The sequence below is a fragment of the Camellia sinensis genome, chromosome 5 (assembly GCF_055761805.1).
Source record: "Camellia sinensis isolate YWXY chromosome 5, ASM5576180v1, whole genome shotgun sequence".
In the NCBI taxonomy this organism is placed as follows: domain Eukaryota; kingdom Viridiplantae; phylum Streptophyta; class Magnoliopsida; order Ericales; family Theaceae; genus Camellia; species Camellia sinensis.
In genome coordinates this window covers 186,297,224-186,320,650 of record NC_138965.1, presented here as the reverse complement: position 1 = coordinate 186,320,650, position 23,427 = coordinate 186,297,224, and the positions used below count along the sequence as shown (strand labels likewise).

At 35.8% G+C, this 23,427-nt stretch overlaps 3 protein-coding genes across 3 annotated transcripts; 1 reads left to right on the top strand and 2 right to left on the bottom strand.

Annotated features, from left to right (window-relative positions):
• The first annotated feature begins 4,947 nt into the window (after window positions 1–4,947).
• Window positions 4,948–13,009, top strand: LOC114313720 (uncharacterized). The gene is made up of 2 exons (XM_028260126.2): window positions 4,948–5,243; window positions 12,424–13,009. Exons 1-2 carry the CDS (start codon window positions 5,148–5,150, stop codon window positions 12,733–12,735), a joined length of 408 nt encoding a protein of 135 aa, XP_028115927.2. The 5' UTR covers window positions 4,948–5,147; the 3' UTR covers window positions 12,736–13,009.
• LOC145791051 (uncharacterized) lies at window positions 8,263–10,021 on the bottom strand. The gene has a single exon (XM_082870784.1). It carries the CDS (start codon window positions 9,397–9,399, stop codon window positions 8,617–8,619), a length of 783 nt encoding a protein of 260 aa, XP_082726910.1. The 5' UTR covers window positions 9,400–10,021; the 3' UTR covers window positions 8,263–8,616.
• A 212-nt stretch (window positions 13,010–13,221) lies between the features above and the next one.
• On the bottom strand, window positions 13,222–14,758 carry LOC114313719 (uncharacterized). Its single transcript, XM_028260125.2, has one exon. The coding sequence runs from the start codon at window positions 14,525–14,527 to the stop codon at window positions 13,424–13,426; it is 1,104 nt and encodes a 367-aa protein (XP_028115926.2). The 5' UTR covers window positions 14,528–14,758; the 3' UTR covers window positions 13,222–13,423.
• Between the last annotated feature and the right edge of the window lie 8,669 nt (window positions 14,759–23,427).

Genomic DNA, 23,427 nt, shown 5'->3' with positions numbered 1-23,427 from the left:
GCTTTGTGTTCCTTTATTATCACTTTATGTTCGAAATTTTGTGTTCGTCCATTGTTACTCTGTGTTCAAAACTCTATATTTCTCTATTCTTGTAAGTCAAAACTCTGTTATATCTAATCAATTTTATTACAAACATATTTTTCAAAGGTAGGTTTGGTTTGATTTGGATTGGTAGAATGGTGTAATTGCATAGATTGTCAATGATAGTGATAATAATAAAGATGAGGATTTGGGTGATATTTTTTTTTTGTTTTTAAAGTGATTGAGTTTTTTTTTTTTTTTTATATTTCTAATTCAATTGCTGCCATTATTTTTATTTTTTTGTCAATCAGTGTACATGTTCACATTTCACATTGTTTGAAAATTTAAGAAATAAGTGTTGGAATATAGATGTAGACATAATTATATATTTTGCAAGATATAAATGTTCACATATCATTAGTTATTTGTTATTGTGCTTGTTTGAACAATTATATTTTGTTACCATTAAATAATTGAAATAGTCTTTTTTTTTTTTTTTTGTCCCTTTCAATTTTGTTTCATATTGCAGTGTGAATATTCACATTGGTATGAATTTAGTTTTTCTAAGGTTAGTTGTATGTTAATTGTAAATTGTGAATGTTCATATTGTATTTTGTTATGAGTTATTTTATTTATTTATTATTTTTTTAAAGTTTTTTCAAAAGTTAGTTGTATTTTTTTACTATATTTGTTAATTGAACAATCATTTTTGTTACCATTAAATAATTGAAATAATCAATTTTAATTTTTTAAAATTTTATTTTATATTTTCACGTTGCAGTGTGAATGTTCACTTTAGTATGAGTTTATTTTTATTTTTTTTAAAACTAGTTGTATATTAATTGTAAATTGTGAACATTACATTGTATTTTGGTATAAGTTTTATTTTTTAAAAAGTTAATTGTATGTTTGTTGTTTTTGTTACTATACTTGTTAGTTGAACAATCATTTTTGTTATCATTGAACAATTGAAATAGTCAATTTTCACTTTTTTTAATTTTGTTTTATGTTTTCACACTATAATGTAAATGTTTATATTGGTATGAGTTTTTTTTTTTTTTTTTTTTTTTTTAAGGTTAGTTATATGGTAATTATAAATTGTGAACATTCACATTGTATTTTAGCATGAATTTTATTTTTTCGTAGGTTAGTTGTATGTTTGTTATTTGTTGTGAACACTCACATTCTACTTTATTATGTGTTTTATTTTTTTAAAAGTTAGTTGTATATTTGTTGTTTACTGTGAACATTTACATTGCATTTTGATTTTCATTCAGATTTTTTGTTGCGTTATTTTTAAAATTTTCAAATTATAAAAAGGTTCAAAGTTCATAATTTGACATTCTCTCCATAGAATACGAGAGAGATTTTCTCTTTAAAATGAGGGAGAGATTTTCTCCATAAAATGAGAGACTATTGTTATGTATTAGTTTCAAAATAGAAACATGTGCAAAAAATTAAAAATGATAATTTAGTTATATTACATTAAACAGGACTGTGTGAAATAATCAAAAAAAATATATAAATTAGATGAAATAAAACACGAGAATTTATTAAAAATTGACCCAATAATAATTGACGATATATTAGATCTATATTTATTTCTTAAATAGAAGCATCTTGTGGAATTTAGATATTTTAGATTTTAGTATACTCAGTTATTTTAATAATTCAAAAAAAAGAGATTTAGAATCAAATGGAGCACTATAATTTTATAAAAGGAGCAGTGCCTTATACCCCCAGTGGGGGTCGCACCCCCAGTGAGGTGGCGCACCCCCACTGGCTGACAGTCCAAAAAAAAAAAAAAAACAGTTTTTTTCGCCTCAATCACGGGCCGCCACCTCACTAGGGGTCGACCCCCAGTGGGGGTATAATGCATTTTCGTTTATAAATGTATTGACAGTGTAAATTTTTCATGTGTTATGCTACGCATTCAACTAACTCTAATGCATTGTCATATCACTAATAAGATGAATATTTAAGACCGTCATTTTTTATTCCATGAATTTAGCTATTTGCTATTCTGAAACTTGTTGCTTTATACTACTGTGTGGCTTGATGATGTATACATCTTATGAAGGGAAGAAGGCGTATACTAGGTGAAGTATTATCAGAAATGGAGGATGAATGCTATGGATTAAGCCTGGTGTCCAGTAACAGTTGCTCTTTTTAGTTCTGTGTGAATGCTCTATCAGTATTGGAGGTTGAATGCTATGGTCTTAGTTTGGTGTCCATTAAAGCACCATCAGTTGGAAGATTTTGCGATATGAGGTTGCTGATTACCTGCATGGTGGGGGGTTATGTTAATTTGGGTGCACTCTGGTTGTTCATTAGCCGCTGCTGAAAAGCATTAGCTAATTGTTCAATGTTTTTCAATGTTTGTTGTTTTTTTTAGTCTGTTGATTGGATCCTCACCAATCGTGGGTGTAGTGTTGGCACCATCTCAGCAACCCAGATCCAGGACTCCATCAGATTGGATTTGATTAGCAGCCTAACAGCAAGCTCCTATTGTGGTTGCACCTTGACAGACCAACAAAGGCAAGGCACCAGCCCACTCACACACAGCAGAGTTCCCTGCTCACCTAAACATATCAGATGACACTATGAATATCATATCTGCAGCCTAACACAACCATACCAGCTTCAACTGGTTCTCCATCTTCAGATTTGGCTGAGTTTATGGATGTTGATTGGTGATTCAATGGTGATTGGTGATTGAATGACAGAGTTTTAGGTCCTACTATGTTATGCTCAGCTACTGGTGCAACCGCAATAGGATTCTGGGCTGCTATTGTATGTTATGCTCAGCTACTGCTTTGTGGATGACTCTGTCTGGTGATTTGGGCTGATTGTGGTGTGGTTCTTTGGTGATCTGTCGTATGACCCAGCTGTGGAGTGTTTTTGTTGCCTTTTTGTTTTTGTTTTGTTTTGTTTCGCTCTGTTAGTTGGTTTCTCACCATCTTGGAGCCTCGAGTGTGTGCTAGCAGATGATTTGGTGTGCATTTAAGTGCCAACCTAGTTGAGATCCAAATGTTTCACTGTGATGCTTTTTGCACCCTCTTCTTTATTGATGTAACTTATCATACTCGTTATGTTTTCCATCAATAAAGCTTCTCTTTTGCCGATCAAAAAAAATGATTGTGCTACTTTCTTGGTGCAAACCTAGTTGGGATTGTGAAGTATAATTATGATGCTTGTTGCACCTCCCTTCTTTATTGATCTAAGTTTTTTCGTTTGTAAATCTTCTTCCATCAATAAAGTTTAACTTTTGCTGATCAAAAAAAAAAAAAAAAACTTTAATCTAAAATTAAAATAAAATTATTTTATACAAAATATTTTTAATGATTATAAGCATTATATACATTAATTCATGGATATGTCATCACTTACTAAATACATCAGCGCTCCAATCACATTCTTTATTTTGTCCGATCATTTATTTTTTTTAATTTATATGCTTCAACATTACTTTTTATTTTATTTGTTCATTGTAAAATTATTTAAAGAGTTTCACATAACTCTTCAAATGTTGTTAGTCTAGAGAAAAAATGTTAAATAACTATTGTAGTTATTAGTTTGTTGAAGAGAGTAAAATAAGTCGTGTCCAACAACAATAGCTAATTGGTCTCTTTTAAAAATCCGTTGACAATACTCAACTGAAGACCAATATAGAAATTCTCAAAAACATAAAAATAATTATTATAAATGTTAAGATGGATTTATAATTCATAATAATAAATTAAAAAATATACTAGTTGATTGACTCTAGGCGTATGTACTTTTTTTTTTCGTTTTATAGTTGCGCATAACTGTTTTTATAATATTATGTCGAAGGACCAATATAGACTAACATTTTTAGACCTAAACAATTTATGAAAACTTTTTTTAAAATATAAATATTAGTTTTATTATTAGAGCTTAGGGAAAATTTGACTATTTTAGTTTCACGAACAGCTAAATTATGCAACAACAATGAAAATGAAGGTAGAGTTATGTAGTAGTCTTTCATGAACCAAACTCTTCCTTTGAATATAAAGTTAATATATTTATCTAAAATATTCATACACATTAATTTTATTTTATTTTTTAAAAAAACGTTTGTAAATAAAGTTTTATATATTTTTTTACAATCGATTAGGAATTAAAAAATGAATTTGTACCTCAACCAGTTTTGAAGTATAACAATTTATATATGCATCCACTTATAAAAATATTTTGAAAAAAATAAAGTTAGTAGACTCTACATTTTGATCCCCGTGATTTCATGTTCAAATCGGCACTAAAAAATGGCTTGATTTGAAGTCACCAATGAAGGTTTGAGTTGAAAATGACTAAATCTGAAAGTTACCAGTAATTAATGGTATGAAAACAAAGGAAGAAGATCGTGAGAAGTGTGAGGCGAAAACAAATGGAGAATTGTGGTGGTGTGCAAATCAACGACAATAAAGTATAGATGGACAATAATGAAGGTGATTGGTGAATGGCGGTGACAACCAAACAATGACAACGATAGTGATGGCCAAATGATGATGGCGGTGATGGCGAGTGAACAACATAATGACGGTGGTGTTATTCAACGATGACGGGAGATGGTGGTGGTGTGGCGACTATGGCTAGTGGTGTGAAACTCTCTAGAAAATGATAGGGAGTGAGATCACTAGAAAAATAGTAGTGAAAGACAGAAAGAAAGAAGAAAAAGATGAATAATTTTCTTGAAAAATGAGAGAACAAGAGTGAATATAATATAAAAATAAATAAATCTAAGGACAATATAAGTATTATAAAATTTATTGGTGCATTTAAAAAGTTATGAGAATTTATAAGAATTTAAGTCCATTTAAATAGAAGTATTTGGTAATTATCTTCTTTTTTTTTTATTTTTTTTCTTTCCTTTCTTAATTTTTTTTAATTTTTTTTTTTTTTGAGAGAGCCCAACCCAGATTCCAGCCGTAAATGTACGGAAATGGGCTACCTTCAATCGATCCAGATTCCAGCCAGCCCAATCCAACATAGACCCTATATATATATATATATATTTGCTGCCACGTTTCTATGAGTCCACCGAGTGGATCACAGAATAGTGAGTCTCGCCGGAAAAGCTCGGTTCATCGCCGGCGGTGAGTGAAATGGCGTTGGCGACATTGAAGCTCGTGAGATGTTGTCTCCCTCCGACGGTCGGAGCAAATGAGACAACTGTCAAGAAATCTCTGCTTCCTCATCAGGTTCAATTCAATTACTTACTAATTTCTAGGACCCTTTTCGTGTTCTTATCAATTTGTGACTTGTGATCCATAGTGGTTCCATTAATACACTGATTTGTTTTGTGGGTATTGGATAGTGGTGACTAATCTGGATAGTTTTATCTCTTTCTCTTCCTCTTATTTGTATTATTACCTCATAATTAGGTTATCACCTTTTAATGTATCTGTATCCTCACAAATTAGATTATCACTGTAAGGTTTTGCAGTGACTGTATATTTGATTTTTCAATGTTGGGCTACTTAGGCTGTGTTTGGATCAATTTGAGTAGGTAACATTTCCTTCATATTTTTTTTTTCTTTCTTTCCAAATCCCTACCCACATTTAGCTTAGTATTAGTGTCTTCCCTCTTTGTGTGTATAGTAGGAATTGAACATTAAATCCCAGTCCACTTCTACAAAAATCTTTAGGATGTGTTTGTATCTTAGATTCGAAGAAAGATTTGTTAAAAAAGGAATGGAAAAATAATTAAAAAAATTCGTTTCTATTTCGTTCACTTTTCCTTTACAATTTCTTTTTCCTCTACAATTGCTCCTCAAATCTAAAATCCAAAAACAACATTATGGTGGTGCTAGGCTTTGGGAATTTGGTAACCCCGATAGCTATTTTTGTAGGCAATAATGAAATGCTTGATTAGCATTTCTGTAATGTAAGCATATGCCAAGTGCCAAACTCTTGTTAAGTAACTGTGATCACAACTTTGACAAGTAGTAGGCATTTTGCCCTTAAGTGTTTAATAACCAGCACAAAAATATAATTTTGGAAAACAGAAAAGGTTAAATTGTTGTTAGGTCATTTTTTTTTTCAAAGAAAGTTTATGAAACATGGTAGCTAATGACTGGAAACTTTTGAGAACATGATTTTTTAGTTATCTTGGTTCTTTTTAACCAAGGCTTTGCTTGTTTCAAAGTAAAATGTTTTCTTGTAGAAGATTTAGGAAGCGCCGGCCAAAAAAAAAAAAATTTTTTTTGAATTTCTAATGCAATTAGACGGAGGACTTTTATTTTTTTGGGGTCTGAAAGGATAACATCATGCTAAAGATCAGGCTACCATTCTTTCTTTATACCGGCATTGCACTCTGTACATCATCTAGGACTACTCTTCCCCAACACTCTCCCCTTCGCCATAAGCTTATCGCTGCTCCAACCCCTCATTCTCAAGTTTGTTCTCTTTCCGTCTTGTTTCCCTGGATTTCAGTTTCTCTTGATCATTCCTAAATGAGCGTCTATCAGCATTTGTTGCCACAAACAACAAAAACTTCCGTCAACTCTACCTTTTTTCTATACGTACACTGGTGCATCAACCTGGATTTGGGTGCATGCCTTACACTAATGGCCTGATATCTTGGCATAATGTAGAAATTTAATGTATAAAGAAAAATGATTGTATTATTGATTGATATAATGTTATATCTATTACAATGATTCATGATTCCTATATATAGAAGAGGGTGAGTGTGTAGTAGGTAAGAAGTAGGTGAAGTGGAGGTGGTAGTGGTGTAGTGGGTTAGGTTTAGTGGAGTAGGTGAGGTGGTAGTGGTGTAGTGGGTTAGGTTTAGTGGAGTAGGTTTAAGTGGGTGAAGTAGGTGGAGAGTAGGTGGATTTTAACAGCCCCCCGCAAACTCAAGGGGGATAGGAACTAACCAACTTGAGTTTGGAGAGAGTAACAAAACAAGAAAATACATAAAAAATAAAAGAGGATAAGAGACACTGTATGGTCGTGTCAGACCATTGGTGAAGACACTGGATGGTGGTGTCATAACGTTGTAGAGGACACTGTATGGGGGTGTCATAACCATGTAGAGGACACTGTATGGTGGTGTCATAACGGTGTAGAGGACACTGGATGGCGGTGTCAGACCGATGTAGAAGACAGTTTATGGGGTCATGTCGGACCGATGTAGAAGACAGTTTACGGGGTCATGTCGGACCGTTGTAACAGACACTGTTGTGACAGTTGTTGTGACAGTTTACGGAGTCTTGCTGGACCCTTGTAGAAACTAACCGGAATCAATGTCGGGACAGTTTACAGAGTCTTGTCGGACCCCTGAAGAGTCGCACCCTCAAAAGGTGTGCCCAATCTATCAAAAGGCGTGCCATCAAAAGGCGTGCCCAATCCATAAAAAGGCGTGCCAGATATGATGGCGAGGCACGTGAGTGCCTTGGCTGGCGCGCCCGTTTGTCGTCTGGCGTCAAGTGGCGCGCGATACGCGTGGCTGCCTCGGCTATTTAACCAAGACGGAGGCTGAGGCTGAGGCAGGAGCTGAGACTTCTGAAAATCCTCTGAAAAAACTCTTCCTTTGCTGAGAGAAACTCTGTAATACTCTGTAACCAACCCGTCTCTGAAACACTCAGTACCATGGCCTCTTCTTCCCGTCCAGCTACCCAGAACATGGCCTCCTCTTCCCGGGGTCTGCTCACGCTCTTTCCAGAACTGAACGAGTCCACAAGAGAAATAACTGGTGCGGTGGCCAGTGAACCTCAACCAAACACCTCTGGTTTTGCTCCGTTGAACTTTCCGATGCGGTCGGTGGAGCAAAAAATGGCGGTGCAAACTGATATTGAGGCCAATCAGTATACTTTGAAGTCATGTGTGGAAACCATGACTGCGGTCACAAACTTGTCGCACCGGCTGCAGAGCAGTACAAATGAGGTGCAACAGTTAAACTCCCAGCTGGCTCTGCTCCAACGCATGTATAAGGATGCGCGAGCAGAGATAAGTGTACTAAAGACAGAAAACAAGGAGCTGAAGCGGAAGGCCACCGTGATGTTCCGATTTGGAGGTCCACCATATGCTGTAGTGGAGGAGCAGGGAGGAGGAAATTTGCTTGGTGGTCTAGGAAGCACGGAGGCAACACCGTCAAGGGCCGTCCAGGACGGAGGCAAGAAGAAAAGACAGGCGGCAGAGTAGAGAAGAAAAATCCCGCCTGTGTATGTGGTTGTTTGGGTTTTGTTTTGTTTTTTTTTTTTTTTTTATGTAAAATGGTGATCGGGGTGAGGCCCGACATGAATAAAATAAGGGAAGGTTTGGTGTGCAATTCTGCCTTTGTTTGTTTGTTTTTTTTTTTTGTTTTTTTTTTTGTTTTTGGTTGAAATAATAAGAATAATAATAATAATATATAAAATAAAGTGTTGTGCCACGTCTTGGGCAGATCAAATACTTTGGAAAAAAAGTTGAAAGAAAAGTTGAAAAGATGAGAGGAGAATGGGACAAGCCCATGTGAGTGTGAGTGAAAGTGGGGTTTAAAGAAAGTGAGGTAGTGGGTTGATTAAAAAAAAGGATTGTGGGTTTGAAAGTGGAAAGAAGAGAGAGAGAGAGAGAGTGAATTTGTTTGCTTTAACAAGATGACAAACTTGGGCACAAGTCTTCCACTGTGAGAATAAACCCATAAGTTCTCTTAAACATCTCCCGAAGACCACCATATTGTTTAACAGAAATGCCACATAGAACTAACACGTAGAATGCCCACATGGATGCCCACAAGAAGAAACACACAACTGGTTTCCAAGAGAAACAAATTAGTTGCACTGGTTGATTTTTCAGTTCCTTCTGTTGACCTGTCAGTTCACAGGAATTCCTTTGCAGTAACAATTTCCTTGGGGGAGCATCTGGACCATAACCTAATAAAAGAATCACCAGTACAATCAGAATAGCAGGATAAAGGGACAAATGTGTTGCTATGACCCATCCAAAAGCTGCCAATGGAATTTGTCGTGTACAAGCTCCATAAAGTGACAGTATGATGACCAAATTTTCAATTGGAGAAGTAGACAAACCCACACAACTGACTATGGTAAAAGGATTCCATAAGTACACCAGAGCAGCCATATCCCCAGATGAAAGAATCTCTGAATTTTCCAACAGTCCAACAAGGCCTAGTGATTTCAATCTTTGAGAATATGCTTTTTGAAGATTCAGGCCAGTTGAACGAATAAGCATTGCAGTGACAAAATCTGCATAGGGAGACATCGAGGACTGTTTCAACCAGTAACCTTCAGCCAGGCGGCGGAGGGAGGTGAGAGGAGTGGAGACTTTGGGACGAGAGGACATGTCTTGTGTTCTTACATCTGAACACATACACGGCACCGAGACAGTTAGAACAGGTCGGCGGCAGCACATGTAGCTCGCATGAGCAGTGAATGAGAAGGATGATGGACGGACCAACGACGTATTGGGTAGGCGTCGTGGTCAGCAGTCAGACGCAGCAATATTGCAGGTGCTGGACACGAAGCATGCAAACCATGCGAGTTGGGATGGTCGGCGACGGTGCCCGGAATTGCAGCAAGGCAATCTGTATCTGCAGTAGGCCGAAATGAAACACTGGTTGCGAGAAGAGTTGGCGTCAATTCGAGCTAGCAGTGGTTTGAGTTGCTGCAGTGGTTGGAGGTTTTGGTAGGTTTTAATTGGTTGAGGTCTGGCGGGCGGTTAAGGCAAAGTTGCCGCCCGCCAGAAGGCGAAGAGCACCAAGAGCTTAACCTTGCTCTGATACCATGTAGAAATTTAATGTATAAAGAAAAATGATTGTATTATTGATTGATATAATGTTATATCTATTACAATGATTCATGATTCCTATATATAGAAGAGGGTGAGTGTGTAGTAGGTAAGAAGTAGGTGAAGTGGAGGTGGTAGTGGTGTAGTGGGTTAGGTTTAGTGGAGTAGGTGAGGTGGTAGTGGTGTAGTGGGTTAGGTTTAGTGGAGTAGGTTTAAGTGGGTGAAGTAGGTGGAGAGTAGGTGGATTTTAACACATAATAAACTCAATTAAAGTTTTAGAAAGTGCACTTTATTTGAGCTCTCACACTTCCACCTTTGATTTTGCCACTTACACATCAGGATGAAAAGAAGGGGGACTGACTGGGTGTACCAGGTTCATGTAAAGTCTAAAGAAGGATGTCTTGTTCAATTGAGGCTTGCACATAGAAATTTTAGAGAAATGTTAACTCTGTTTTGCTGCAAAGGAGAATATATAATGTAATTGATGATCTCGCTGGTTTAGAAGGTGCAGCTAGCAATAGAAACAATCTCCGATCAGATTTTACCAACTGAAGAGATTAACCCTATCACAATCTCTCTCCTTCCCATATCTCTCCTTTTGGGATGTTAAAAATGTTGAGTGGCTAAAAAGGTTTAATAGCTAAAATCAACTTATTGATTTTTAGACCCTAAGTCATGTAGCGAATTTATTTTTTGAAAAACATTTAAATTGGATTCTATTTAACCAAACACTGGAAAATGTGTAAAATATTTTATAGGAAAGCGTTATACATTGAAACAAACGGACCACTTATGTCTTGTAGAAATCGTCATCTTCGGACTGCACTTGAAGTAAAATGTTATTTGGGAAAATATTTTGCTTGTACCAAACAGCTGAAAATATTTGGCTTGAAAAAGAATTTTCAAATGCAACCAAACATAGTCAAATGAAAAGGACATTAATATTTTTGTGCAAAATATTTTTACCTAAAATATATTTTTTGGGGTAAGAAATATTTTACGATGAAACAAATGGAGCCTCAAAAGGAAAAAGAAGAAAGAAACAGAGGCAATAACACAACATTATGGTCTTTTAAAAAATCTGGCCTTGTTAACTCAAATTCTTGAAACCAAATTCTGAAGACAACAAACGAAAAGCAAAATTTTGATCTTTCTATGCATTGTATAATTCTGAGAAATATTTCTACTTGTTCTCCCAAACAAACCTTAGAAACTTTGTAGGGTTTGCAACTTTTGGCCTATATAGAACTAGTGTTATAGACATTTAATAGTGACCTTTTTTTTTTTCTTTTTTTTTGTAATTTTCTTTTCATATTTCTTTATGTGTGGATTGAGAGAAATCATTTGAATTGATTAGAAATCTCTTCTTCATTATGGCATTTTTAACATTTATGTTATTCTCTTCTCAATCTTCTCATGGACCAAAAGGAAATCTAATATTCAGTAGAAAGCAATAGAGAGGACTATGGAATGGTCATAACAATGTTGCAAAATTGAATACATAATTATATATATAAAAAAATTAAATTAAATATCATACTTGCTTAACAATAGAAATGTACAAGCTATACTAAAATGCAATACACATTGAAGATGATGCATATTGGTGACTAAAGTTTTGAAAAAACCCATACAAGTAATATATAAGTTGGGCTGCATTTAGGAGCTTTTGCAAGTTTAGCACCTCAAAATACCAATGCATAAGGCGGAAACAGGAACTGGCAATATAAGTTCCTTTTTCTTCACTTTAAAAGAAGAAAAACTCACTTCTCATTCCACCAATTGTCATTTATTCTTGTGTCATTTTCTTTTCCTGGATTTTAATTTACTTGTTGATGGACTTATTTCATCCATTGACATATCACAGCCGAATGGCTTGGGTATCAGAACTGTGCATTGAAGTTAGTTCGTTGCATTTTTTACAGATTAATGGGATTGTAATAGGCATGGTGGACCCTTTTTTGAATGAGGGTGTTGTTTCATTACTGTTGAGTGACTTCCATATTTGTTAATTTTCTAGATAGGTTCATGCACCAATTTCTTTATTTCATGTAGTAATAATCCAAATTTTATTGATGACATTCCGGTTGTATCGTGACCTTTAAAAACCATGGTTGTGCCTCTAATCCATGTTGATTTACAGTCAGAGTCGGCTACTCTGCACCCAATTCTCTGAATTGATCCTCCGTCTATGACTGTATAGAGAGGCATGGCACACTTTCCAATCTATTTCTTTTTTTGTGGCTCTGTTATTATTCTACAGGGGCTTGTTTCTCTTCCTACAATCCTGCATCAACTTAGATTTTCCTTCACCAACATTTTTGGCATGAACTTAGATTTTCCTTCACCATGTATATGACTGTATCGCCAATACCAATACGATTATTGGGTTATTGTGAAATTGCATTATTGGATGTGTCAGTCTTCTTTGTAAAGGCCAAAAATTGGTTTTGGTCCTGCCAAAAATCAGATTTATTTTGTTTTCTTGAATCAGATTAACCGCTGAAGATTGTTTTGTTTCAACTGTTGAAACTAAAATCGTTGATAATGCTGGATAGGTATGTCATTCAATGGAAGTGATGACAAACAGAATGTCGTGATTTGTGTTCGAGTTGCATTAATGATGCCATCCCTTCCGCTTTGTTTCAGGTAAGAAGCAAGGAAGAGCAAGAACGAGAAGCGCCTAAAGCCTTATTTACTGTTTCACGAAGAGATACGTTGCTGTATTTAGCTGCTGTGTCCCTGAGTGGGGTAACTCTTATGTCAACAAGACCGGTTGAAGCACGTGTTGGGAAGATTGAGAACAAGAGGAAGGCAATGAAAAAGCTCGAGAAGCTCAGGGAAAAGGCTGAAGAAAAGCGACAACCGTTAACGAAGCAGAAAAGGCCTCCAATACCCCTGCCACCAATGCCGTCGCCATTTCCAGGTTCTGAAAGAAACCCAGCTGAGCGTTCAGTCTGAACAACTCTCCAATGATGGTAACGATCCATGTTGGTAATTTGTTGTAGTGAGTAGCAGGATGTTTATTTGCCAGAATCTCAAGCTTCCAAATCAAGCATCCACGCAAAGCAGTCATCTAGATTTTTACTTTTATTTTTAATTTTTTTTAATTTTAGTGAAGTGTAAAATTTTTAGCCAAACTGAATTATTCCAGCTTGTTTGTCTAGTTTGCTTTTTCTTAGATTAAAAAATTAAAAAATAATAATAATAATGAAATGTTTTTGTAACACAATAATTTTTGTGGTGTTTTTAGCGCAATATTGATTTATTTTTTGTACCCTTTGTTTTTTGGTTGCGCTTATAGGAAGTAAATTTTTTTGTGTGGTGAAATGAGAAAAGCCCTAAAAATGGGTTTTCTTTCATAAACTCAACCAAACAACTCTAGTTTCCTTAGATTAAAAAACTCAAATATAAGTGCAACATCAAAACAAACACAAAGGCACATACATATCATAACCATCCATTAATGCAGGCAAGAGAACTTTTATAAGTGCATAAAAATAAAGTATAAAGTCAACTATTACAAAAGCCCTTGGGCATCCTCTAAAAAATGCAAAACGGGAAATGGCTTAATCATTTTCTCTTCTTTTATTTTTATTTTTTTTGTGGGAAAAAAATAAAAAATAAAAAAAAAAACCGAAAAACACAGTTAAGCAGTCTTTTTGTTCATGTTGGTAACAAGCTGGCGCATCTGAAATCTCCAAAAGAAGAAATAAACCATTCCCAACCCAATCAAAATATAGATCCAAACATTGTCTTCTTTATTTTCCTCCTCTGATTCTATCTCCACTATACTAAACTCCTCTCTTTCTCCATTTCCATGAATACCCTCGTCCACATGCCCATATAACACATATACCCTCTCATTCCCTCCTACAGTCACCGAAGTCGCGAACCTCCCAGCCTCGAGGGCAGTTTCGTCAAATACCGCTCCCTCCGACCAACTACTATCGCTCTTAATAAAATACGCCTTGTGCTGAGAAACCACCACCACCACGCCGTCACTTCTGACGGCGATTCCGTCCGCCGCCGTTAAATCCTTGTTCAACAGTACAGTTCGTGCGGTTCCGTCTTCTGCGTTGACTTTGAACATCTTGCCTGTGTTCGTCTGGACCACGAGAAGGTATCCTTTGTTAATGTAAACGACGCCGTTTAGTCCGCAGAAACTGTACATTTTGCCGACCTCAACCGGATGGGAAGTGAATGCTTGAGATCTGGAAAACACGGAGGGCTCGCCGTCGACGGTGACCTTCCAGATGAAGTTTCCGGCAGCGTTGGTGACGTAAGCGTTGCCAGAGAAGTCGACGGCGACGTCGTTGGCGATCGGACGGTCGTCGGATGTGGTGGGGTCGTGGAGGAGGGTGAGGAAGAGGCGTCGGCGATCGGGGGATCGGAGGTCGTAGGCAGCGAGGGCGTTGAAGGAGGGGAGAGGAGGGAAGGAGTGGAGGACGGCGAGGAGGCGGCGGCGGAGCATGTCGACGGAGACGCCGAGGACGGTGGTGTTGGGGGGAAGGGAGGGGTCGAAGATGAGGGTGTCGACGACGGCGGCGTCGGAGACGGAGAGGAGAGTGCGGTGGCGGTGGGAACCGACGACGAAGTGCTGGGCCGTTGGGTCCCAGGAGAGGGACTCCGGGTAGAGGTTGGGGGATCGGAAATTGATGACGTGGGGTTTTCTGGCGAAAGTTGGGCTCACAAAGGCGAAGAAGAAGAAGAAGAAGAAGAAGAAGCAAATTAGGGATGTTTTCAGAGACATGATTGTTGTTGTTGTTGAGTTCTATCTGTGTTGCGTTGAGTGGAATTGGGTTGAGGAGGGTTACCTTTTTTATGCTTCTCAATTTTATTTCTTGGAGGAAAAGTTTTTTTTTTTTTTAATTATCCATTATCAAAACTTTATAAAAATATTTTCCTCTAAGAAGGACCAAACCAAATTTTGTTCAACTTGGGATTTAGATTTGTTAAATTGTATTAAGAATTAAACTATTGAAATTTTTAATTTGTGTTTTATGTTATGTTTAATTTTGTTTTTATTTTTATTATTATTTTCAAATATTTATTTTTTTGTTTTTAATTATAAAAAATTCTGTATATTATTTTTTAAAATAATTATTATGTACATGTTGACGTAATATAAATTTTTATAAATTGAACAATGTTCACTAAGTTGATGAGTTTGGGATCAACTTAAAAAATAAATAAATAAATTATTTTTATTGATTTGTTTTCAATTTATTTTTTATTTTTTATTTTTGAATTGAAAAAAAAAAGACCTTCTGTGAGGTATTATACTATCTGTGGACCCTCTGGCGTATTTGGTTGTCAGTTAGATTTAATACAATTTATAAAAAGGGATCTACTACCGAGACATTTAGTTCTTAACACGCACCACAGAATAATTTAAATTTCGATCGAAATATAACGCAGAGAATCTGTGTATTGAGAGAGCATATCCATAGAATTTGAACCTGACTCACCCTCGTAAAAAACCTACATCCTCATAATTTAAACCTGACTTCCCCTTGTAAAAACACAATACGCTGTTCACGAGTCCACTACACCACCCCTGGTGGTATTTTCTTTTTTACTTTGAGATCTATTCATAAAGATCTAATAAGGTTAAAAAAATAAAAAATAAAAAATAATTATGAAGTGTGACATATTTTGATTTTTTTTAATTCAATAAAAAATAAGAAATAAATAAAAAACAAACTAACTAATTCTTAGGAGTGTTTTGGCATTTTTTGGGTTATGGTCATTTCTTTATTTTTTTATATTAAAAAAGTCAAAAATTTATAAAAAAAAAAAAGTCAAAAATGTTAGCTTTTTATTATTTTTCCAAAAGAAGCTGACTTTTTTTTTTTTTTTTAAGCCTTTTCACTTTAAGGCCTCATTTGGCATGTATCTGTTTTAGTTTAAAAGTTAAAAAATTATTTAAAAAATCAAAAAATCTGTAACTTATATCAGAAAATCAAATATTCGATTTTATCTTTACTTTTTATATATCTTTTCGTAAATATTTTAGTCAAAAAATACTAAAATAATATGTTTCCAAACGAGACTTTAATATAAAAAAATTAAAAAAAAAATGATATGATTCAAAAAAAAAAAAGTTAAAAAACTAAAAAGCCAAAACACTCCTAAGGAGCATCAAATTGACTAATTTAATTTTTAATTTTTAAATTAAGATTTTTTTCATTGTGCTTTTTTTGTGAGGTTGATTTCACGGTCTGATTTGCTGGAGGACAAATGTGGTCTATTCATTTGCCGGCTTCTTCTACGACTGCTACCATTGTTTTCAATTTTTGGGTGCTATCTATTATCAAGAAACTTTTTTTTTTAGAACCTTTTTCAACAAGAAAGATTAGTTACATTTACAAATTACAATTTCATTTCTCTTAAAAATAAAATAAGATATATTACACAAATTCATTCTCATAACCTTACGAACAATTTTTTTTTTTTTCTTTTCTAATAGGGAAAAAATAATAATTAATTGCTAGATTAGTAATTGAAGAAAAATTTAATTAAAATTTGAAAGAGTTTCATTCAATTAGAGAGTTGTATATATTAATAAAAACTATGATAAATTTGTCAGTTAACACTCTCAATCAATTGGGCCCTTTCCCCACCTCAACTACTTGAGTTCAGATCCTTTCCTTACAATGCCTCTTTCCAATCCTCCTTGCAATGGCTGAGATCAGCCGTTGCACATCCAACGGCCATAATAAAAAAATTAAAAAAAAAATTGAAATTTCACTTTATTCTCGCCCGTTGCTATAGTTATACATTCAAGCAGAATCACTTGAGTTCGAATCACTCTCACTCTCACTTTCACTTTCACTTTCACTTTCACTCAGCCTCGCACTCACCCGTCCTCCTCCATCGAACCCACCCTCACTGGCGACTGGTCCCCTAGATGGCATCGACGACCCACTCCAGCCCTAATATTCTTTGCTTCATGAACCATAGCTCCACCGCGACCACCATCGACTGAGCGAAGAAATTTGTTGATGAGAACGTGGGTGCTGAAGCCATAGAGGAACTAGGTTTGTATTCGAAACTCTGAAATTAAGAAGTTAGGGTTGTGTGATTGAGATTGACAAAATAGATTTGAAATTTCAATATTAGGGCTTTGATTTGGGATTGGAACAGTGAAAAATTAGGGCTTTCACAGTGAAAAAAATTTGGGCTTTCACAATGACAAAAATTAGGGCTATCACAGTTTTCGACTGAGATTTTGTGGGTTTTGGATGAATTAGTTTGTCAAATTGATTAATTTTGTACTTGATTTTGTAAAGAATTGTTGTAGAGTTCCTGTGAAATTATATCCATGACACTAGTTTAAACTTAAGTTTTCAAATTATAGTTGAAAAACTAATTATAGTTGCACTTAAGTTTTGTGATTGAAATTAGTTTGTTCTGTGTTTGAAATTATAGTTGAACTAATTATCCATGACAATAGTTGAAATTATAGTTGCTCCATATATAAACAACTGGAGTGAGTGTTTTATGTTGTTATATGCTATTTTAGCACTGCTAACATCTGTACTAATCCAGTACAGAATTCAAGCATAGAAACCAATACTGAAATATAAACAGGACCCCAAATAGCAAACTATGTGCAAATTGAACATTGAATAAGTACCACCAAAAATAAATTTCTGTTAAACTTATAGTTGAACTAATTATCCATGACACTAGTTTGTTCTGTGTTTGAAATTATATCCATTAATGCTATGTTCTGTGTTTGAAAAAGTAATTATCTACTTTGGGTAGAATAAATGATAAAATCCTAGTAAGTTACAAATCAAATGAAAGTGAGTTAAGAACTAGGTGTTTCATTGGCTTCAATGAAAGTGAGTTAAATCAATTCTTGACAGATGTTACAATTCTCCAAGAATAAGAAAAAGAAAAAATCCAGTCACTCTCAAATAGAAGCAGGTCCTGACAACATAGCAAGTGCTGACATTGTTCCACATTGTAGTTGTTCCACATTGTAGTTGAAGATTGTTACTCGAGCTGTTACACTAATTGTTCCACATTGTTCCATTTTCAGTGAAGATGTTTTTCAGTTTGGCTCAAATTCAAATAGCCTTTACACTCTGTCCCTCTCTTCTATGGAGCTGCCATTTAAAAAAGTTCTCATGTATGCAGATTTAAAAAATGGCTTCTTTTTCTAACATTAGCAACATAAGATTACAACCGAGGCTGTGCAATTGTGGAAGAACCGCTACCATACATATTGTAAGAACCAATGAGAATGGAAATCAAGGGCATTTGTTCTTTGTTTGCCCATCAAAATATGTAAGTTTGTATTGGAAAATTTCTTCCTTTAGTAGTCACATTAATATTTGTCTTATTCAACTAACTGATTCTCATGCATTGCAAAGTAACATTCCCACTCCCCATTGCAATTATTTCAAGTTCGTGAATGAAGATGATGAAGACGTTACGTCTAGAATCCGTTCCAACAGTACAGCTTGTGATGGTATAACAATAAAAGACTAACGGTGTAAGGACGAGGCTTGATTACATGGAAAATGACTATGGTCGAAGGCTTCAAATGATGGAAAATAATATCAAAGAGATGGCGTATTTCATTGTATTTTCTATCATTTTGTACTTTATGATATAACTTTTGTACTTTATTGTATTTTGGGAAACTGAATGGAAGTTTGTATCATTTTGGATTTTATGTACTTCATGATGTAACTTATGTTTATATACTTTGGGAAACTGAATGGAAGTTTGTACCATTTTGCCCTCAACTTGTTATCTGTTATCTGTTATGGAATGAACTATGGAATGAATTAACATTTGTTGATTTCCCTCAACTTGTTATCTGTTATGAAATGAATGATGGAATGAATTTGGGGAAACATTTAACTTGCTATCTGTTATGGAATGAATTTTGGGAAACATGTGGCCTCAACTTGTTAGCAAGTTCATTTTGGGAAACATATGCCCTCAACTGGTTCTGAGTATGCCAGCAGCATGATGATCATCATTACTTACTTAAGTTTATCTATTAAGTTTATCTGTTATGGTTTTATCTGTTAGCAAGCATGTTATGGTTCTATCTATTAGTAAACATGTTATGGTTCTACCTGTTAGCAAGCGTGTTATGGTTCTGAGTATGGCAGCAGCATGAAGCTCTTGTAGAACTAGATGACAGCAGAACAAACACGATATGGTTTAACAGCAGTAGCATACCAGATTCAACATTGGCACCAACATGTTATGGTTCTTGCAGCAAATCCAGCATACCAGAACCAGATGACAGCGAAACCGGCAGAACAGATAACAGCATGTTGGTTCTGGATCTGGTATACATGTTGGTTCTGTTGGCATGTTATGGTTCTAAGTACGGTAGCAGCATGAAGCTCTAGCAGAACCACATGACAGCAACACCAACATGTTATGGTTTAACAGCAGCAACATACCAGATCCAACATTGGCACCAACATGTTATGGTTCTAGCAGTAGATCCAGCATACCAGAACCAGATGACAGCAGAACCAGCAGAACAGATAACAGCATGTTGGTTCTGGATCTAGTATATATGTTGGTTCTGTTAACATGTTATGGTTCTGAGTATAGCAGCAGCATGAAGCTGTAGAAGAACCATTTATCAGTATGGCACATTTTGGTTTAACAGCAGATCCAGACCAGAACCGGCAGCGCATTTTGGTTTAACATGTATGGTTCTATCATTATCATTAGCATACCGGAACCAACATGTATGGTTCTATCATTAACATACCGGATCCAGCATACCAGAACCAACATGTTATGGTTTTAGCAGCAGATCCAGCATTAAAAGATTCAACATGTTATGCTCACATTGGTCCATCTAAACTAACATATTGGTCCACACATACAAGCCATTAACACATTGGTCCACACATACAAGCCATTAACATACATACAGGTACACAAAATTTTCCAGCAAGCCATTACTTCACAAGCTATTTGAACACACATACAAGCCATTACATTACTTCACTTTCCAGCAACATCATAATTTGAACACACATATAGCAGCAGTTTGAACACACATTTTACACATAATTTGAACACACATACAGCAACAGTTTGAACACACATTTTTAACACAATTTGAACACACATACAGCAGCCGTTTGAACAGCAATTTGAACATCACTTTCCAGCCAGCAAGGCATTTGAATAGACATACAAGCCATTACTTTACTTTCCAACAACATCACAATTTGTGCAACAACATCACTTTCCAACAGCAGTTTGCTTCACAATTTGAGCTGCTATGACTTCACTTACCAGGCCAATTTCAGCTTCAGTTTGCTTGTCTTTGTGCTTGTCCATAGCTTAAAATGGAAAAAGACAGAATTTTCCACAATTTTCAGCAACTAAATACATACTTTAAATAGAATTTTCAACAACTAAAAATTCAGAATTTTCAGCAACTACAAATTAAAAAGACAGCAAGGATGAACCTGGCTACACATTGGGCTGTTTGATTCTTGAGAATATCGAAACCCAATGTCATATCCACATGAACCTTGAAGTAGTGATTGGAATGTTGGTTAAGCAGAATGCCGTTGAGGCATTGAATTTGCCAAAAAATTTTGCACTACATACATCTCACGCAAATTGTTCGCCTACAACAATGTCATATATTAGGCTTCGCAATCATGGTTTGAGTCATATATTATATCCACACAAAAAATACATAGATTGTACTAACACTTACATGATATGTGGGATACATCAATGGCAGAGGAATAGAATTACCACCCATGGGCAAAGATGGAGCAAGAGAATGAAGGGGAGGAAGAGGTTAAAGAGAAGGAACATGTTGACGAACATAGGTATCTCCTCCAACAGATAATGGAGAAGGTGCAACTGTTGGACTTGCAATAGATTGTGACGAAGCCAAGCTGTTAGCACAGGATTTTTTTTTGGAGTTCGCTACCAACGCCGCTTCGAATCCACATTGTACCCTTCTTTTGCCCTTAGTAGTTGCCACCTTTTTCTTCAATCCTTTTGGTTGCACAACATGATTCACATCTTCGCAATTCACTTCAACGCTTTGGGTGTCATCATCATTACTTACTTTATTGCCAACACCAAAATGAGCACTTAACTTGCCTTTAACATTTGCACCTAATGTAGCAAGGCATGCAATACAAAAATCATAAGTTTCTTCAGTTTCAGCAGCTCTACTTGCTAGTGCTCTAAATGCGGTCATCAATGTCTTATATCGCGAGGCTTGTTGGAATTTCACATCCACTTGAATGTCATTCCTCTTAATGTCTTTCACAGTTTCGGCTCTTGCTTGTTTGGTCCACCTCTGTAGAATGTATTGTGGAGGAACCTCTTTTATCTTCAATATGTCTCTAATAACCTTCAATGAGTCACAACACAAGATTCATTCCCTTTCAAACTTTGTACAATTACAACCCAAAGAGCCATCCCTCTCCATCTTCACTTTCCTTGCATGTTTTTTACCAACATCAACAACTGTGTAAATGGCACTAGCCTTGCCATATGCAATTGCTTCTATGTTCTATTCAATGGATCGAAAGTACTCATTTTGAATCTCTTCAAATATCTTTTTTGTGTAGACATTACCCATTTGAATTAACATTCTTATTGTTGCTTTCACCTTTGGCAACCTTTGGCACAAAGCATATCCTGCTTTTAACTCCTTGTATCGCTTCTCGTAAAGTACCCTTTCGAAATGCATGAAGAATTCATTTAAGTAAAAATCAAAACGAATGTAATCCTTCAAAAAAGCATTAAAAGATTCGCTAAGATGTGTGGTACTCATTCCCACAGCCCATGTTGATCTAACATATGGCTAGCCCCATTTTTCTTTCACCGTAAAAGTCAATTTCAACCAATGGTTTTCATGCACATCATATTTATCAAGCATTTTTGCCCACTCTAACTTTCATTGATTTGCATCTTCAATGTCAAAGAAGAATTTATTTAGTACACCTTTACCCCCTTATCTTGGAACAAACAATTAACATGTTTTAATGCATTTTGCATCAAATGCCAAGTATATAGTCGGTGACTTGTGTCAGGCATCACGATGGGTATGGCTTTAGCCGTTGCAGCATCTTGATCCGTGAACAACGTTTTTGGTGCCTTTCTTGACATAGCCTCTACAAAATTTTGAAACAATCATACAAATGATTCGGCGGTCTCATTATACAACAAGGTTGTACCAAATATAACTGTTTCCCTATGATGGTTGAATTCCACAAAAGATGCAAAGGGTCTATGTTCTTTGTTTAACTTATAGCGATCCCGGTTTTACCCTTGTTGTACAGTGATCCGGACAAGTGTCCGTGGATGTTGGTAGTTGTTTATTATCTTGTTTGCATCCTCTTTACTTTGTATATTGAGTTATAAGATGTGTTGGGCAGGTTTGTTACAGGTTGGTTATGTTTGGGAGCCTAGTGCTGCTGCCCAGATTTTTGGACCTTCGCTCGAGCGAGGAGTTGGTCGCTCGAGCGAGCTTTCTTCGCTCGAGCGGTCTGGTTTGTTCTTCGCTCGAGCGAGAAGTCTGTCGCTCGAGCGTGCTTCTGGTTGCAGACCTGAGGGTTTGAGTTGTTAGCTCGAGCGAGCATTCTTTCGCTCAAGCGCACTTCTGAGTTTTTGGCTCGAGCGAGAACTTCTTAGCTCGAGCGAGGGTTTTCTGTGTCTGGTCGCTCGAGCGACAAAGGCTTCGCTCGAGCGAGCGTGTTTTATATCAGCGGACAATAGCGTTTTTGAACATCAGTTTTTCACTTTCTTTTTCTTTCAAACCCTAGATCCGAGACTCTCTCACTCTAAACTTACACTCTCTCTAAGATTTGATCTCCCTAGAGTATGAATCTAGCCTAGGGCTTTTGTTAAAAAGATAGAGGGTGTTGAGAGCTTTGATTTAATCTGAAAAAGTTTAGATTTGGAACACGTTGATCTTCGAGTCTTCATCTCCTTTTTGGCTCAAACTTCGAGGTAGGGATATCCTACTCCTCTCTATGGATTTTGTCTTTAAATTTTAGTATTTTGAGATGTTGGGGTTGGTTTGGTAATTTGGTAAAAATTCGGGGCTTTTGTGTTATTTTACAAAAGTTAGGGTTTTATTCATAATAAACCTAGATGCATGTTTGGCATAGAGAAATGGAATAAATGTTGAATCATTGATGAAAATGGGACCTAAGGGTTGTAATGTTAATTATGGAAAAAGACCTAATTACATTGGTTGATTAATTGGGATAATTAATTGTGAGAAATTGTAACAACCCTCGTACTGTTTACTGATTTATGACCGATTGATTACCGTTAATCACCGATTACTGTTAAACGAAGCTGATAATGACTGATAACTAACTGATAATCGAACTGAATGAAATACTGAACCGACTGACTGAAGTTGAAACTGAATTGACTGAGTATATGTTAGTTAATTGCATTCTATCTGTTTGATTGTCTGATTATCTGTTCATGTTTATATGTTTAAACTGCTATTTGAAGGCCTTATCGGCGGCCGAACTAGAAACCGATTGATGTTACGTGACCCTCATATTTAATGTGATTTTATGGTATAAGTATCTGAAAATTGATTAGGTATGATTAAATTAGATTAAAATAAGCCAATTGAAGAGTTGGACTTAATTACCG

What these genes read in the sequence shown, in the direction of transcription:
- LOC145791051 (XM_082870784.1), bottom strand. Translation starts at nt 9,399, where the DNA reads ATGTGCTGCCGCCGACCTGTTCTAACTGTCTCGGTGCCGTGTATGTGT.
- LOC114313719 (XM_028260125.2), bottom strand. Translation starts at nt 14,527, where the DNA reads ATGTCTCTGAAAACATCCCTAATTTGCTTCTTCTTCTTCTTCTTCTTC.
- LOC114313720 (XM_028260126.2), top strand. Translation starts at nt 5,148, where the DNA reads ATGGCGTTGGCGACATTGAAGCTCGTGAGATGTTGTCTCCCTCCGACG. An exon ending in AATCTCTGCTTCCTCATCAG is followed by an intron (nt 5,244 to 12,423) that starts GTTCAATTCAAT and finishes GCTTTGTTTCAG; the next exon opens with GTAAGAAGCAAGGAAGAGCA.